This window comes from Drosophila miranda, chromosome 3 (assembly GCF_003369915.1).
Source record: "Drosophila miranda strain MSH22 chromosome 3, D.miranda_PacBio2.1, whole genome shotgun sequence".
NCBI lineage: Eukaryota > Metazoa > Arthropoda > Insecta > Diptera > Drosophilidae > Drosophila > Drosophila miranda.
Window position 1 is genome coordinate 14,120,883 of NC_046676.1, and position 17,752 is coordinate 14,138,634.

Consider the following 17,752-nt stretch of genomic DNA (forward strand, 5'->3'; position numbering starts at 1 on the left):
TGAGATGGCTGCTTGGGTAGATGGCAAACCACTCTCTGCTATATATCACGATCACGTTAACCAAGGGAGTGGAGGGGGCTTGGACTTGGACGGTGCCCGTGTGTGTTGGCGGCCAGTGCTTGAGCTGAGCGAACGGTTCATGGCTAGCCACTGGTACAAAGTCCAAAAACTCGAAATTCCACACTCACACACGAACAGAGACAGAGTCCGAGGCAGGGGCAGAGCAAGAGCCAGAGACACGCAGAAACATGAATACTCGTACGTACATACAGTATTTCTTACAAAGCGCTCTATCATGCCAAAGATTCATTCACGAACATTCTGCGACAACTGGAAATTGTAAAAAAATGGTACGCCTCCAACTGGTTCCGGGATGCACACAGGTGAGCGGCAGCGGATGAAACAGTTTACCAAAGTACTCGAAGATCGTCTCGATATCCGATCAGAGTCAATGGGAAATACACAAGCGCTAATTGAGTATACTCGAAATTAATTAGCTTGGCCCACTCCACACACACACACACACTTAAAGCACACACAATAAAGAAAGGGAACACATACACACATGGGAACTTGGCTCAAGTTCAAAGATCGACGCTGCGTTGTTACGTCAGGGACCAGGCCAGCGAAGAATTCCCAAAATAGTAAAAAAAATACTAGTATCTCAATCAGCAGCTCAGCACTTGATGTTAATGCGAAGAACTCAGACGTGAACAGGGTCAAAGACTAGGAGAGGAGACTAAGAAAAAGGCGAAGGAGTGGGGGAAGCTCTACCCAGCATGATCTGTCAGAAAAATGAATGCTTAAAGCTGGCAAAGCTGCAGCTCGGCTACCGTTTATATCATCATTATTAGCATCCCAGCGTGACCTGTTTACGGAAAGAGAGGGACAAAGGAAAGAGTAAGAGTGGGGGGAGGAGATCAATGGAGAAGGGCTTCCCATTCGAGCTAGTTTTGTCACTCTTCCACCGATCGCTCCCTTCTACCTTTAGAACCGGACAATCAGCTACGTCGCAGACAACGCTAATCTTTTGCATGACACTGCTCTTTTTTCCTTTGTCAACTCTGATTTGTGTGTTCTCATCCTAAAAGCTTACTCTATGTCTCTCTCGCAGCATCTCTACTGCTCTCCCATCTCCATCACATGCTCTCTGTTTCATTATTTCCAGAGGCTTTTGATACTGCGCACATTTTGTCTCACTTTTTCTATAGACAGCAGACAGAAGTGGGCTGATGAAATATTGAGAACTGGCCAAGTCAGCAGCAGGGTGGTGGAGAAGGGGGCTCAGACACATTTGGCGCTTTCGGGGACGCCTCAATGGTTTGACAATCATTTTGGCTCGGAGTCTGTCTTTGTTTCACGAAATTTCTATGCAGACAAAAACGCAAAGAGATGTGCAATATCTATCTACATATGTATGTAATTACAATCTTACAAGAAGAGCAGAGGCGAAAGCTCAAAGTTGGCACACACAAACACACACTCAGATAGACCCTCACACACACAAACGGATACAGAGCGAGTCATTGGACTAGTTTCATAACTGCCAAAACAACAACCTGCCCCCTTGGTTCCGCTCCCTGGCCCCTCCTTGGACCACTCCCCCCTTATGTCCCTCACACGTTTAGCGTTGAGCGCAAGCGCAGCCACGCCGTGCCGTGCCGCTGTGCTTCGGCTCGGACTCGGGCCGGGGCTCAGGTGAGTCTGAATGCCATACACCTGGGCATGACCTTCACGGCTAAAAACAGCAGCGACGTCTCCATCGGCAGCGACTGCGACTGCGACAGCGCGGTCGAGCAGAGTCAACAAAAAAGTAACATTTTACGGCAAAAAAGCCACTGCGTTAACGTTGGAAATACCAACAACAAGAATCACAATAATAATAATAACAATAATCGAAACAGACGTTAAAAAGCAACAAAAATCTCAACAGACAACATGACGGACTGACAAAAGCAACAAGAACAACAGTTCGAACCGTGCTTAAAGCTTTCGGCATAATCGAAAGCGCATCGACAATACAATTTGCTCCGCTATCTCTCACGGTACTTTTTTCAGAGTACCGTACCGAACCTAGTAATACCCTAATAAGTAGAATATTCTACATATGTGTGTATATATCTCGGAATGAAATCGGAGATCTGATCTAGTTTTAGCAAAGAGTAAAGAGAAGAACAATCCTATATTACCTAAACTTTGCTGCCAGAACAACGTTCAGAATATATCTGTCATATCATTTTTACATAGGGTATAACAAAGCAATATTGGAATGTGCAAGCTTTTGGACCAGCCCCTACCTTTTCCATTGCATTCCATCTTCTGGCCACAAGAGGCGTACGGCATTCAAGAGATGTTGAACCAGTTTTGGCCATGTTGGGTTGCATCTCCGTTGTCGCCCCAGCAGGCCGTGCCTCCTTCACTGGGCCACCGGCTCAGCGAATGCCTCATTTTGTAGATGCTTTTTTGTGGCTTGCCCGTATTTTTGCCCACTTAATGTCGAATCGATGTTTTAAGCATGGCTCGTCCACTTGGTATTCCGCTTGGGCATTTCCTCCCCAGCTCTCCGCCTCCATTTGCATAATTAGCATCAGAAGCAGCAGCCCCAGCCACAACAGCAACGAGTCCATGATCTGTCTGCTAATTTTCCACTGTCGATGCTTTTCTGGGGATTTTTAGAACACGTCGAGTTTATTTTTACCTTTTCACAGCCAGGCATAATAATGAACAAGATGACAAGAAATGGGGATCGGAGGAGTCTCGAAATCGTCTCCATCTGTGGAAATTCCACACTCATATTGAAGGCCACTGCCGCCAACTAAGATAAGAAGCGAATCACAAAATTGGTCCTTTATTATAAGTAAGTACAATAGAATATTGGATTCAGATCCATAACGAGGGCATAGCGCATACCACACGTGTTGCGGAGATTTACATACATAAGTACACCCATTAAAAGGGTGAATCGCGCTGCAGTCTTTGTCTAGGTTGTGTTTTGTAAATTTTCTTATCAGAAAGCTCGTTGGATTGTCTTAAGGTCGCTTCACATCGGAAATCCAATTGAATATTTTGAATTTAGGGCGCATAAATTAATTAACATGAGAGCTGAGAGCTAAAGGTTCAAGCCGTCACTCGACTCTGGCTCTGGCTCTGGCGTCGACGTCCCGGACTGGAACTACGCATCGGCGTCCAAATTAAAGTTCGATACAATTTCTTCGTATGTCGTTCGGTGTCCGGCGGTCGATGTTCAAGTGCCGCATTTGGGTAAAACTAATTAAGTAAATTTAACACGGCATACCAGACCACTAGCCCACCACTTCCCAGTCCCTGACTAGCAATGTGATCTGAGCCTTGTACGTAAGCGAAAATGAAAACTAATTGCAATTTCAATTACATTGGCAGAGGGTACTAAAAACTAGAAAGGTAAACGACGGGGTAAAACAATAAATCACAATTATAACTGTTTAGCTATAGCTATTCTATATACGGTACATAAATACTTACTACGATTGCCGCTTTAATTCAGGGTCTTGGGGTATTCATTAAGTTTATTATCACGTTACATTATTGACTTAGATTATATATGTACGCTATGTGTGGATTCTATAGCGTCTACATATATGCATATTAATGGGGCACACAACACAATAATACATATGTAATTCAGAAAAGAACATGTAGGTACAAAATCGATGTATCCAAATTACAAACAATTTATCCGAATTGGAAATCAGCACAAACTTTACCAATTGCAACAAATTTAAAATTCATGGAGAACACAATACGATTTCGGTTCGCTCAATCAGTTTCTTCAACTAAGCAATGCAACTAAGGAAACAATATTTTAGTTTTTTTCCATTAAACTACAAACAATTTGGCTAAAACAAACAATTTTCATTTGGATGGATAATAATTTGGTTTACTTAAAGGTCTAGCTCCAAATACTCTTCGATAATGCTGATTAAGTGAATCATTCTAGTAATGAGCAGAGTTCTATGTATAAATCTCTAAATGTAGGCGCTGTTCATGTGGGATATGCTTAGGATTCAGTCGCCACACTCGCACATAAATGCTCGATAAGTAAAACTAAGGATAAGTATATCAGTATTGACACATGTAGTTCCATATAATGTCTAAGATCAACGTATTCAAGCTAAGGTTTTTGGTATAGTATGGTATGAGTGGGTTAGATAGTTACTTAAAGGATGCACCAAGGATTTGGTGTTTAGAACACCTTTCCAGCTTGGCAACCCAACGAAATAATACTTTTTGATTTGAATGTTATTCATGTAAAAAAATTAAATGAATATTAATACTTGGTTACGAATTATAAATTTCAAATGGCAAACAACAGACTAAAATATCAAATCTCAGATGGGTCTATAAAATATCCCCCTGTTTGAACAGATCAACGAAATATAAAAGAACAAAACCCTTGGGAAATGTCTACAGTTAAACATACATACTCCAACATAAACAAGTTTAAAACTACATTCTACAGATATTTTGGGGATAACTTTCTGCACCAGTCCATAGTTTCTATTGCGGCCCTTGAGGATATCGTGTAAATAATCGGGTTCTCTTATCATTTAGAAAGTTATTGCGCTCAGTTTCAGTGTCTAGTCTGAGGGATTCGGTTGGACTTGTTAGTTTAGGCCTTAGCAAGCTATTTACTGTCTAGAATCTAGATTATGCATGGGTTACGTATGATAATGATGATCTTAGCCTCTGTAGTCAGTTCAAGCTCAGTTCTAGTCACAGTTCAGGCCGCTCAGTTGATGGCTCTGATGCTCCAGACTTCGCTTCAGATCCACAATGGTGCTCAGTATTAACTGCTGCTTGCGGTTACTGCCTCCGCCTCCGCCACCCATTGCCTGGGCCTTCGCCTCATTACCGGTCACATCATGCATTGAGCTCTTGGCCGACACGGAAGTCGACAACTTTGATTGCGAGCGTTCGTTCGACTTGCTACGTCCGCTTATGTCTGTGGTTTTAATCAGTGGAAGGATGAATCATAGCAGAAGGGCAGGACATATGCAAAGCACTTACCTAGCTCCAAGTCAAAGTTCTTCTTGATGCGCTCAAAGGAAGAGCTGCCCTTGTAGACCTTTCGCTTCAGCGGCTCACTATGTGGACAATAGAAATTGTTATTATTGCTCTGCGGTGCCAACTGTGGCCCCTCCTCCGAGTTGATATTGCCCACATCCTCCACAGCAATGCAATCCAACTCCGAGTCATCGTCATTGAAGCTGAACACTGTCGTCGTAGTCGTCGACGTCACCGTCATCATGCGTCGCTTGCCCAAGGGACTCTCCTGGAGCCGCCTCCCATTTAACTGCAGCTGCGGTGAGAGCGGAGCAATGGGTGGGTTGCCGTTTATTTTGCGCGGAGGCAACTCGGGCGGAGCATTCTGGTTCATGAAGTTGGTGAGATGAGTCTTCCGGGGACTGCAGCGGCCGGGCTTGGGACTATTGGGTGGCGACGACGCCGCAGAATTCTCTGCAAACTTCAGCATCTCGATACGTTTATTGATGGCGGCGGCTAGTTCGTGCTCCGACGGAGGAGTTGCCGGTGGCGCCGGCTGCTTCTTCGAGTCAACCTCGCTGTGCTTAAGCATTTCCACGCGCTTGTTGGCCAAGGGATTCACGCGCCTCGGACTGGCGACGGGTGTGTCCCGGGGTATACTGAAAATGTTTGATTGGTTAGGATCCAATCCCCTAGAATCTGTAGACGTTACGCACCTCTGCAAGCTGTTCCTCATTGATTCCAGCATTTGTTCGGCCTCCATGATGAGCTGCTTGTACTTGATGTCAGCCTCTAAGTCAGCCTTAAGCAGCGCCTTCTCGCTCTCGGCAATGGTCAGCGAGGTCTTCTCAGTGATGCTGCCAAAGATCAGCGAATTGGAGCGATTCGAGAGCGGCGACGTCTTATAGATCCTGACAATCAAAGAAGGATATTTAAAATAATATACAGGCCGTTCTGTAACTTGACCATCATACCTCTCCTTGGGGCCTAGCAGCTTACGACGCAGACAGACTGGCGTTCCACCCACACTACGGGAACCACGAGGCTCACGCAGAGGAGATGCCGGAAGCTTTTCGCGGTTCTCACAGCTCTTCTTGCGCGTCTTGAGAAAGCGCTTACGCCGTCGCTGCTGCAAACCATCAGCTGACTCCTGACCGCTCTTCCGGCGGGAGCGGGTCGAGGTCTTGCGCTTGATCAAGGGACTGATGGGCTCATTGAAGTAGTACTGGCAGCTTCCCAGATTACGGGCCAGATCTTGGCGGTCGAGGACCACCTCCTGCATGGATGAGGTGTCAATAAAGTCGATGTCCAGCAACTCATCCGTGTCACACTCATCGCCAGCATCCTGTCCGGTGTCCAGCTCCGAGGCACAGTCATCTGTGGGATCAGAGTCGCTGCTGCAGGACAAAGGGTAAGGTAAGGTAAGGAATTTAATGGACAAAAAATACTAAAAGGAGGACTGAAACTGGGACTGCGTCTCACCTGAGTATGTCGGTCTCCTTTTCGTAGATGTAGCTCTCGTCAAACTTGCCAATCATCTCGTTGAGTGTGGCCTCATCATCGCTGAGCATGAAGGAGGTGGTGGTTACTCCAGCTCCACCGCCAGCAGCCACCGGGGCCGAAGTTGTTGTCGTCTCCACGTGCTCCAAGTGGCGCCGCTTTATGGTGTGTGGGGCATGCAGATTTTCCACTTCAGTCGACGACGAAGAGCCCTCCGAGGACTCGTAAGCAACTCCCCCAGGTGCAACGCCACCCTCCACACCCACTCTAGCTGACTTTCTGGGAGTGCCTTTGCAGCTGGTGGTGGTTGCATATGCTGATCCCTTTACCGTTTCTGCTTTTGCTGTTGTTTTGGCAGCCGGAACTTCCAGCTCATTGCCCGACTTAATGCCCGACGATGTGGTGGAGGTGGTGCTCGTGGCATCCAGCTCTAGACGCGTAGGCGCCGAGGAGGAGGGTGGCAAATGCTCGGCCGTGTTGTACCAGGGATTGGTCCTTATGCGACAGCGCTGTCTCGGCGAGGGAGCTGCAATTGGGGATGGGAAATGGCCGTCATGTGAAGGCGATGTCACTTGAGTTGAGCCGAGACTCTAAATAGGTTAATTGCTCAGTTTGTTGTTGGGTGGGTCTCGTTTCAAAGGATGGGGGAGCTCTCCATCGGATCTGACCAAAACGTAACATTTTACACTCACATTCAAATAACTTTGGCTGCTGCCGAAGTGCCAGGGGACTGGGCGACGACTCCAGGCCGTGAATGGCATTGGCGAAGTTGCTCTTGGGCAAGGGGTCCATAGGTGACATCTCCTCGATGCGATTCAAGCCGAACTTGTAGCGCTGCGCCTCGATGGCCAGCGAGTTGATGCTCTTGGGAAAGTAGTGGGTACCCGAGCGCATGTTTATATAGTACTCGGGGGGATTGTAGTTGCTGGCGGCGCATGGAGAGGTGCCATCTGTGGAGTATCCCGTGGAGTAGGCGCTCTCTGGCGATGGCAGGCTATGCGGACGTGGTCCGGGCATGAAATTAGTACGCTGCACTCCCCGTGGTGTACGAATCCTCGAACCAGCGGATGCAGAGGATGCAGCCGGAGGAATGGGTGGAGCAGTGGTCAGGCCGTCCCCAGCCTCTCCCAGTTGAGCAGGAGCTAGTTTCGAGGGCAGCAGGCGGCCATAGCGGACATGATTGGAGTTTGGTTTGCTCTCCTTCTCGTAGATCAGACGCATGTCGGCCAAGTTCTCCGACTGCGGACGCTGGTAGTCCGTTATAGGAGGCTGGGGGCGCAACAGTAGCGCTCCCACCTCCTCGTACTCCACCTCATCTTCCTCTTCGGGTGGAATGTGGTACTCCCCATTGGGCTGATGCTCTTTGAATGTTGTTTGCTTGCCCGACGAGGGCTCCTTGGATCCGGTGGACCAGGAAAGCGACGAAATGGACGAAGAGGAACAGTTCACTTTGCTGGGCGACTTCTCTGCACAGGAGATATCCTTGCAGTTGGGCACGCTCAGGTGATGGGTGTGATGCTGTTGCTGCTGAAGTGGTTGGTAGCATTGTGGGGCATACAGCAGATTGTCCGATTTTGGTGATGTTATGACGTATGAATCTTCATCTGGTGACTGCCATCCATACCGACGACTGGGTGGCTATACAATTTAGAGAGCTTCGGATCAGGTACGTTCATACAAAAAAGGAACAAAAAACGACTTACATGGCACTGTATGGGCGATACCTCGCGCCTCCGCACTGGGCTGGCGATGCTGTGGCTTCCGCTACTTGTCAGCACGGGGCTGGTAAGGTTGCTGCCCTGTGGAGGCAGTGTGCCCGCCTTCTTGCCATTCCCAGTGGTGATACCGCTACTGTGCGAAGCCTCTGCGGCCGCCTGCTTGTGCTTGCTGCCCTTCTTCCGCGGACGCACGATGTGCGTCTCCATCCAGGAGCGCAGCTTGGATCCAAACATAGTGCTAGCTTCTATCTTAACAAAATTGGACGGACTGTTGTTGCTGCTGATATAACTGAAACGGCAGAGAGAGAGAAAGAGCGTGCGGGGAGGCCATTAGGGTGTGCTTTGCTTCAAATGCAATTTGGTTGCAACAATAGAGGCCGAGCGGCCTCCTGGGACCACTTTGGGCTGATAAGAAAATCCATTTATGACAGCACAAAAGCCCGCCCGGATTCCAGTCAGGGCAGGGTCACATTTCAATAGTTTTTGCGATTCCCATGCTTCCTATATACATACATCCATACGTATGTACAAATGTAAGTGTGTTGGAATTTTATGCGAAATTACCTTATTCGCAAATGCGGCTATCTTTGTCTGCCGCCTCATAATATCCTTCCTTCCTTCCTTTTACGTCTGTTTTTATTGCGGCACACAGAAAAACACACACCAGCACGCGAGATGAAAGGCAGACCAACGGTAAATCTATACGATGGCACAGACACGCATTCACATACGTGCACACAGACAGACAGCTCGTCGGCTTCGCTTGTTTATTTTTTTGTTGGCGGGTCTTTTTTTCCCGTTCAGGCCGAATAACGACGCACCCAACGGTTTGGGCCACGGTATTGGGGGTGGTTTGTGAGCTGAGATGCTTCCTGGCCTCCTCTATTGCCTAACGGTGCTTCAAGGACTCCGACTGCGACTCCACTCCTCGCTTCGTGCTGTGCGGTGGAGTAGCTGTATGCGTGCGTGTGTTTGTGTGGGTTGTCTGTGTGCTTGGCAACCTCCCCCGCCGAAATCAGCTCGCTCGGCTGACGACGGGTTGTAAATCCGACGTAACTGTGAATTTTTATGTCAAGCTATTTCTCTCCGTTCTCCCCCTCCTCCTCATCACTTGCTGCAGACTCAAATGTTTTACGTTATTTTGGCACTTTATGTGTATTGTTATTGTTGATTGGCAATGTTTGAGTCAAGATGTGTATTTCATGCAAATTATTTGTAAATATTCTCGGCAAATTATATTTAAAAAAGCAGAATACTTCCAAAGAGAAAAAACCACTGCGGTTTCTACTGAGTATATACTTTTTCACTCGAAATTTTTTCTTATTAAACTTTTCTATATGATTTATGTATTGGTATGTGCTTAGTTATCTTCTCCTCTTCTTATTTATATTATATGTATAAACTGTTATGTATCTATGTTTGTGGTGGTAGCGAGAAAAGCGTGCGAACGAATGCTGTGCGGCAACAGAGAAAAGGAGCGTCCGTTGCCGCCGAAGAAAAAAAGCTAATGAAGGAATGCGCAGCGCAGTGGCAGCAGAGTACACAGTAAGTTTCCGTTGTAAGTTTAAAAAATGTATGGACTCTCTATGATTGCAACTTAATGACTGCCAGAATTTTGAAAATTATTTTTGAAATGAAAACTTAGCTGTTTAAGCTGAAAAGTATGCAATTTATTTATTAAAATGTTTGTTTATTGCATCGTTTTGCAGCACTAAGGTGTAACGCATTCATGAGCAACAGCTGTTTACACATGCAACGAAAAAATGAGTCGGTGAGTAATTTTAGACATAATCCAAAAAAGGGAGTCCTTAAAATTAGCCAGTCATTTAGTAAATTAATTCATCAATAGGATAAAATTATGTGGGCAAAGCTGAGAGCTCTAGATAGCTAGTAATATTCGAAGGAATATCAAAATCGAGGAATATATATAATAGAACTTGAATTCGTCAGTATATTTACGGTATATTTTTAAAATGAGACGGTATATTTCTGAGGGTCGGACGGTATATATATGCATATTATAAATCTGCAATCTAATTTCGTCTAACCATGAAAATGCGCTGTTTCTAAATTGTAAACGAGGTCTTAAGGTTTTGAACAACCTAAATAGTCGTAATAACCTTTGTCAAGATGCGCTGCTACTACGAGGAGCTCGGGCTGCAACGAGACGCCAACGATGGCGACATCAAAACAGCATATCGCAAATTAGCGCTTCGATGGCATCCCGACAAGAATCCAGAAAGTTTGGCTGAGGCCAAGGAGAAATTTCAACTAATCCAACAGGCTTATGAGGTGCTCTCGGACGCGCAGGAACGCTCCTGGTATGACAACCACCGTGAGCAGATTCTGCGGGGAAAGAATTCCGAGTACTCGGAGAACTGCCTGGATGTGTTCCCATACTTCACCAGCTCCTGCTACAAAGGCTATGGCGATGATGCAAAGGGCTTCTACAAAGTCTATGCCGATGTGTTCGTCCAGATTGCCTCCGAGGACATCGAGTTCATGGATAGCGATGACGAGTTGGGCTGCGCACCGGCTTTCGGCAATTCGGAGAGCAACTATGAGGAAGTGGTGGGCCCGTTCTATGCCTACTGGACTGCCTACACCACAAAAAAAACATACGAATGGCTGTGCCCGTACGATGTGAGGGAGATCAAGGAACGTTTCATTCTCCGCAAGGTAGAAAAAGAATTGAAAAAGATTGTTCAAGGTGCCCGCAAGGAGCGCAACGAAGAGGTAAAGAATCCCAACGTTTCTCGAGAAATTCCAGTTTTATACAAGTTTTATCTGTTCAGATTCGTAATTTGGTTAGCTTTGTGCGCAAGCGGGATCGCCGCGTTGCGGCATATAGACGTGTACTGGAGGAGCGAGCCGAGGCCAATCGCCTGAAGCAGGAGGAGAAGCGACGTGAGCAGTTGCGAAAACGCAAAGAGGAGCTAGCCGCCGCCAAGGAGAACAAAGTCTTTAACGAGGGCTACGAAGAGCAGCTAAGGCAACTGGAACAGGATTACGGCAGCGACTCAGACGACTACACGGATGAGGAAGATGAAGACGGCGACTACTCTGAGGCAGATAGCGACGACAATTTGGATGCCGAGGAAACCGAGTATGAACTGGAATATGTGGACGACCTGTACTGTGTTGCCTGCAACAAATCATTCAAAAATGCCAAGGCGCGAGCCAATCACGAGGAGAGCAAAAAGCACCGAGACAATGTGGAACGTCTGCGCCAGAAGATGGAGGCCGAGGAGGAGGCCTTCAATGATGCCTCTCCCGAAGATAGTCTCAATGATGTCGAAGAGGCACTGGATGAAATACATCTAAGCGATAATCTGGGGGACACCCAAGTGGAGGAGGCGCTTAGTGAAGAAGAGTCCGCGGCGATCAAACGCAACAAGAAGAACAAAAAGTCAAAGAAAGCTGTGGCAAAGCAACAGCAGGAAGAGGACAGCGATGTCTCCGATGATCATATTCAGCTTAACCAACCCAAAAGCGAATCTGAAGACGACTGGAGCAAAGGAAAAAAGTCAACCAAGAAGAGCAAAAGCAAAAAGTCAGCGACCAACAAGGGAAAGTCTTCTGATCAAGTGTCCGATCCACCAAGGGAAGTCAAAGTTACACCAGCAATCGTAGTCAACAGTGAGGAGCGAGAAGATCCCGACGCCGATCCGACAAAGCCCCAGCACACTTGCGTCACCTGTCGCCTCGTATTTGACTCGAAGAACAAACTGTTTGCCCATCTGAAGAAGACAAACCACGGCGTCTACATCCCAAAGGCCCAGCCGGATGTTGTAGGCAAACCGCCAGGCAAAGCCAAGGGCAAGCGCAACAAATAAAAGAAGTTGGGGAGCTTGGCACTCCGGCACATGTTTTACACTATATTGTAGAAATGTTAGAGGTTTATTTATGCTAGAAAAGTTAAAGTAAATTCGAAAATGATGTTAAGTATTCCCGCTTAATGAAAGTTCTCAGTTTTCTGGGGCAGCTACAGCTATGGAATGCAGACCAGCTTGCTGCCCTCTTCGACGCGTCGACGAACGCGCGTGCGCATGTTGGAGGACTCCGCCTTTAAGCTGATGCCAGCGGCAGCGAATGTGAGGAGTATGCCGATAACGCCGCAGTAAAATGAGATTCCTAGGGGGAATGGGTTAATTTTAGCTACGCATATGCGGAGTCTCCAATATAGTACCTATACTGCAGTCGGCTGGATAGAAAGGTTCTGCCTCCGGACCACACAGCCGCTGGACGCGAGTGGCCCGCCAGCCCAGGGGATGGAGGAAGAGGGCCAACATAACACTGATTCCTGGAATGAAAGCTTAAAAACTATCGTCTCGATATAGCTTCTGGAGCATGTCTTTACCTGACACCACCTGAGCGCAGGCGGTCATGTTGTGGATACTCTTGCCGAATGCCGACTGACGGCAGCAGGTGAGCAAAGTGAGTAGAACCGTGACCGAGAGCAGGGCGAATCCCAGTGAAATGAAGAACATGGCCGCCTTCCACTCGCTGGGATAGACGCTGCTGTCTGTGGCCAGTCCATCTAGGTCGAAACGTCCGCAGTGGTAGCCCACCTGGTGCATCACCTTACAGCGGGTGTAGATGCCCACGGAGGACTGACGCTGGCTGGAAACGGAGGAGAGCTCATCCACGGGCTGGACGGGACCAATCAGCCACCTGGGCGTGACCAGTGCCGCCGCTATGAGCATGTCAGCAACCAGGGTGCAGAGGAACCAGACTAGACTGCCGCTTGTGATGATAACGTAACACATTTTGGATGATTCGATTTCGCAGAGTTCAGAGATTGTCCGGTGGCGATGTCAGAACGCGTCAGCACTTGCCGGATACATAATAGACTCTAAGCATTAGCTTTGCGCGAGCACGCACTTCCACAACGGGCACATCCCACAGGCCCACACCCACACCCACCACCACCGCTGCCGCTGTGCCACCACCAGCAGCGCCGGGGCCAGAACTTCCTCCCAGCTGACCGCCCGAAATGGTATTGTTTATTTTATGCTTTCGCCCGTTGTCTGTTTTATGTTATTCACCCCATACACACAGGCACACAAACTCACACGCAAGCACTAAGAGAATGAAGGAGGGGGCGAGTGGGAAAGAGCGAGAATCAAGCATTCAATTTATAACTGCAATTAAAGCGGTTCGTTCGTCGTTGGATGAAGAAGAAAAGTCACAAAAAATAGAGAAGTCTGATGCGTTTGCGCTTTTATTGTTCACCAATCCGCCACTGGCGATACGAATCCGAGTTCGCACTCTGATCACCGATTGCCTTCGATTTTGCAACTTTGTGCCACACTTTGAACTTCCGTTCACGCAGGCGTCGCCGTCTCTGTTGAGCCGCTAACTTTGTCTTTATCGTTGCCGTTGCCCGATCGGGACTGGGAGGCCAACACTGCTCTCAGACCCCAAAAGACTGAATGAATGGGGCGCATTCAAACCAGCTGCAGCTACAGTTGGAGTTGGAGTCGATGTCGGAGCCGGGGTCCCTAATTCCAGGGCATGCGGTGGGGGTGGGGGTGAGAGCGGAGACGCCACTGAGCCAGCCAGAGTGTGGAATCCAGACATTCCAGAATTGCGCTCTCATTGGGTCTCCCTCTCTATCTCTAGCGCTCGCTGGGTGTGCATACATGTCGGAGTTGGATCTGTCTCTCTCGTTCTCTCCGCGCCACCACTCTCCGTGCTCCCAGCAGCAGCTGCTGCGATGAGTAATGCGGTGCTAGCGTCTGTTGGCTTCGTTTGCATGCAAATGCTTTTGTTGTAATTCAGATTGAGAGGCTCTCCGGCCGAGCGGTTATCAGTTGTCCATTGCATCATTGACGTAATGTGTACATATGGCGATCGTGACCGCCTCAATAACGGGACTAATAGATTCCGTACACAAATTGCGCCGCCTACGGAAATCACTTTCACTCTCATTACCCGCGCCATGGAGGAGATCATTTGCAATTGTCAAAGATGCTCGGCCGGACGGTCTTCCTTCAACTGGTGCTCCAGCACGTCTTGGTCCAAGGATACTACTACTTCGATTATGGCTATTGGGAGATTAATGAGCCGCCGCCACTGTGCTCCGACTACGAGATGCTGATCGTGAACACCAGGCAGTGTGTGCGACGCTGCAACATTGTCTGCCTGGGTGGTGTGTGTTTTGAGGATGGCGACTGCCCTTGTGCCGATCAGTATCTGGGGGCCAATCCGGACGGACTGGTCTGCGCTGCCAAGTGTCTGCCCGGCTGTCGGGAGGCTGGTGGGTACTGTGCCGCCCCGGATCTATGTGTGTGCCGGAAGGACAGGCACTACTACTTTGATGCACTTTCGCGTCGTTGTCGCCACAGGGGTGCACGCCTTCTGGACCCCTGCCACGGGTGAGTTGAATTCCTGCCGGATAAATGTGATCTCTAATTGTTTCCTCTGCAGGCGATGCACCCACGGCCGTTGTTCCTACGATGGATCATGCATTTGTGCCCAGGGCTATGAGCTCCGCACCACCCTGCTACACGGGCAGCAGTGCACGCCCATCTGCCAGCAGTAAGTTATTGATCCTTATCTTCGTTCCAGTCTCATCTGTGAATCCTCTGCAGCGACTGTGGACCCCATGCATACTGTTTCTCTCCCAACATGTGCGCCTGCCGTCACAAGCACCACCATTATGCCCATAATGGCATTTGCACCAAAGACTATTAACATTGGGGACAGAGAGCTTCAGTCGTCTGGGTCTGTTTTAGGTCCCACACTGCTGCTGACGTCATTCGTTCGAATTTTTCTCAATTTACCATTGCAGATTCTATAATTAAATTATTTGTATTTCGTTTAAATAAACATCTGTTGAATGCTTTTCGAGGGACTCTTCGAACTGATATGCTGTATGCCTCACGACCATGATTGTAGGGCATCCAAATGTTGAGCACACACAAGATTGAGAGCGGTAGAGAGAAAGATAGAGAGCGTATTCAACAGAAAATTATATGGCGAATTTGTTATTGTACCTGGCACATAGAAGGAAGGCCCGTCCGTCGCCTTAAAATTTGAATTAATGATATCTTTAATCGACCACTGATCGACAGAAGAAACAAGAGCAAAGCTGAGAAAATTAAAACATGCGTACGTGCGCTCCAGAGGCGTAGCTGTGGAAATAATATTCGTTGCGCTTTAATAAAGGGGGACAGACTTCCATGGAAGCCCCTACGCTTGGGCAGAGTGAAAGGGATAGCTACACATGTATGTACCTTTTTGCCTGTAGGCGTTTGTCTTGTTTATCCGATAAGACCCAATCCAATTTATAAAACACACAAAAAAGTGAAATGTGTATTAAAATAGGACTAGTTTTGAACTAAATCACAGGGTATTTGTTAGATAAAGACTAAAGCTAAGAATTGACATCAGCAGCGACGTCGACGGCGGCGTTGGCGTTTTTAAAGGCGCGCGTGTGGCGTGTTTTCATATTTCTTGTTGTTTGAAGGGGACCGACCGGGCCCCAACGTCGACGACAGCAGCAACACAAAAAGCGGCAGCACCACTCGTGTTCCGTTTGTTCTCCGTCGCGTTTTAGTTGGAGTTTTGCTTTCCAACGGCGCGGTCCAATTTTGTAGCTGGAGCTATTTCCCCATATCCTGAGGAGCGTATATTTTTTGTCTCTCTTGCCAACTGCAGCAATTTGCAATTTTAATTAACTTAAGGCAGCCTACTGAAAAAGAAGAAACGCCATAAAAGCAAAAAATGGGCCAAGTCAAGGTACGTAAAAGAGAGAGCGCTGCACACACAAACACACACAAAATTCACATGCTTCACATGTATGCGTATCCTGTTATCCTGTGGCAAGTTGGCAGCCCCAAAAGGATAAAAGCGTGGGAAAACTTCAATTCAAGATGAAATTGTAATTCAATTCGTGAATAGTGATATTTTTGATGTTATCTGGGAATTTTATCGCCTTATATGTTAATATACGTATGGGTGTATGTGTGCGTTTGTTCTGAGAGTTATGTAAGCAGATGCCTCAATGCAACGGTTCATTTAGTAATGACATTGATTGAAGTCCGGATAATAGGTTGTCTAGCGATAGCGTGTGGTTTCCATTTACAGAAATGATTAAACGATTTAAGCAATTATTTATGCACTTAATCACTCGCACATATGTACATATACTATATACATATATACATATGTACATACATTCATATGTATGTTCTTTTTTGATGGTGGCGTAGCTGCTGCGCAGTTTTAGAGGAACGAACGCACGTCGGCCACCGAAAAAGCGCCTATTAGCCATAATAACAGAATGGGAAATAACAAACACAAAAAAAAGTGTGAATGCACCAAACCGGTTTAAGTAATCATCCCCGCACGGTCTCTTCTCCGGGCAGCAGAACAACGCGGCAAAAATTTTATAAATAAATACGACCGAATATAACTGAGGAGACCGAGACGCAGACGTGTGGCTCGTGTGTCGCGCGTTATCAGCAAGTTAGTAGGGGGCCTTTCATGAGTGGAAAATACTCAGATCAGTGATAAGCCAGACAAAGTGTTCGATATTAATAAAGTAGAATATAGTCCCGGATAGGTACCACACCTGTATACACGCTGAATATCGGATCATTAACCTAACCTTACTTCTGCTCTGTCTATCTCTTCCGCCGTCGCCACACCCACACAGAAAGCATCAACTGCTCTGAGCAAACTTTTTGTCTACGGAGCTCTGAAGTACGGTCAGCCGAGCAACTCGATCCTCGCCAGTTCTAGCAACGGATTTGCCAAGTTCTGGTGCAAGGCCACCACCACAGAGAAGCTGCCGCTGGTCATTGCCACGCGCTACAACATTCCCTTCCTCCTCAATAAGCCCGGCATCGGCTATTATGTAACCGGTGAGATCTACGAGGTGGACGACCGTATGCTCAACTCCCTGGACAACCTGGAGGACTGCGAAGATGTCTACACGCGTGAGAAGCAAGACATGAACATCGGCGTGGGGGAGGGGTGAGCATTGACGTCATTCCTCTGATCGACAAATGTATTTACGTACAAGAATTTTTTTATCTTTGCAGCACCATCCCGTGTTGGGTCTATCTGCTGCAAAAGTATCCAGAGAAGCTGCTTTCTCTTCAGTACTTGTCCAGCTACGAGAACAGCTCCACCCACCCATACATCATGCGCCATCGCCGCACCCACAAGCATCCGGCTCAGGACGATCTCAGCTATGAGGCCCAAAACTAAACGGTTCTCCTCTTGGATTTGCTCTGGGAAGCCTGGCCAATTTATTATATAATGTTACCGGTAGTTGCATTTGTAGTCCGTACAACATTGATTTCCCCTGGGGATGCAGACATAACAGATTGATATACACAAACATACATATACTATGGGAAATTGATATATACAATGATATATACACTGTACGCATTAAATTAATTAGATTTTAGCAACCGTAGTTTATAATAATATATTATATTTTCGACAAACAATAGCAAATAAAACTGAAGCAATTCAAAGTAAATTTAATGACT

General features: G+C 47.3%; 5 protein-coding genes and 1 long non-coding RNA gene across 7 annotated transcripts; 4 read left to right on the forward strand and 2 right to left on the reverse strand.

Moving 5' to 3' along the window:
* Window positions 1-3,527: 3,527 nt before the first annotated feature.
* LOC108160328 lies at window positions 3,528-9,737 on the reverse strand. Of its 2 annotated transcripts, none has more exons than XM_017294257.2 (8): window positions 8,805-9,737; window positions 8,226-8,529; window positions 7,215-8,160; window positions 6,505-7,093; window positions 5,997-6,419; window positions 5,739-5,933; window positions 5,047-5,681; window positions 3,528-4,981 (listed from the first exon to the last, which is right to left on the reverse strand). In XM_017294257.2, exons 2-8 carry the CDS (start codon window positions 8,472-8,474, stop codon window positions 4,749-4,751), a joined length of 3,270 nt encoding a protein of 1,089 aa, XP_017149746.1. In that variant the 5' UTR covers window positions 8,475-8,529; window positions 8,805-9,737; the 3' UTR covers window positions 3,528-4,748. The 2 variants fall into 2 exon arrangements, with proteins under 2 accessions (XP_017149746.1, XP_017149747.1); XM_017294258.2 differs by having other exon boundaries at window positions 6,505-7,048; window positions 8,805-9,736.
* Window positions 9,693-10,012, forward strand: LOC117188515. Its single transcript, XR_004472615.1, has 2 exons — window positions 9,693-9,785; window positions 9,950-10,012. It is a non-coding gene; the product is annotated as an uncharacterized LOC117188515 (long non-coding RNA).
* A 222-nt stretch (window positions 10,013-10,234) lies between these two features.
* On the forward strand, window positions 10,235-12,185 carry LOC108159645 (dnaJ homolog subfamily C member 21). The gene is made up of 2 exons (XM_017293112.2): window positions 10,235-10,976; window positions 11,036-12,185. Exons 1-2 carry the CDS (start codon window positions 10,371-10,373, stop codon window positions 12,074-12,076), a joined length of 1,647 nt encoding a protein of 548 aa, XP_017148601.1. The 5' UTR covers window positions 10,235-10,370; the 3' UTR covers window positions 12,077-12,185.
* LOC108159647 (LHFPL tetraspan subfamily member 2 protein) lies at window positions 12,118-13,682 on the reverse strand. Its single transcript, XM_017293114.2, has 3 exons — window positions 12,601-13,682; window positions 12,430-12,543; window positions 12,118-12,374 (listed from the first exon to the last, which is right to left on the reverse strand). Exons 1-3 carry the CDS (start codon window positions 13,007-13,009, stop codon window positions 12,232-12,234), a joined length of 666 nt encoding a protein of 221 aa, XP_017148603.1. The 5' UTR covers window positions 13,010-13,682; the 3' UTR covers window positions 12,118-12,231.
* Window positions 13,683-13,830: 148 nt separating this feature from the next.
* LOC117188517 (wnt inhibitory factor 1) lies at window positions 13,831-15,954 on the forward strand. The gene is made up of 3 exons (XM_033392517.1): window positions 13,831-14,620; window positions 14,673-14,783; window positions 14,837-15,954. The coding sequence occupies exons 1-3, from the start codon at window positions 14,214-14,216 to the stop codon at window positions 14,937-14,939; spliced, it is 621 nt and encodes a 206-aa protein (XP_033248408.1). The 5' UTR covers window positions 13,831-14,213; the 3' UTR covers window positions 14,940-15,954.
* Window positions 15,805-17,676, forward strand: LOC108159650 (troponin C-akin-1 protein). Its single transcript, XM_017293116.2, has 3 exons — window positions 15,805-15,986; window positions 16,906-17,225; window positions 17,294-17,676. The coding sequence occupies exons 1-3, from the start codon at window positions 15,972-15,974 to the stop codon at window positions 17,460-17,462; spliced, it is 504 nt and encodes a 167-aa protein (XP_017148605.1). The 5' UTR covers window positions 15,805-15,971; the 3' UTR covers window positions 17,463-17,676.
* Window positions 17,677-17,752: the final 76 nt, after the last annotated feature.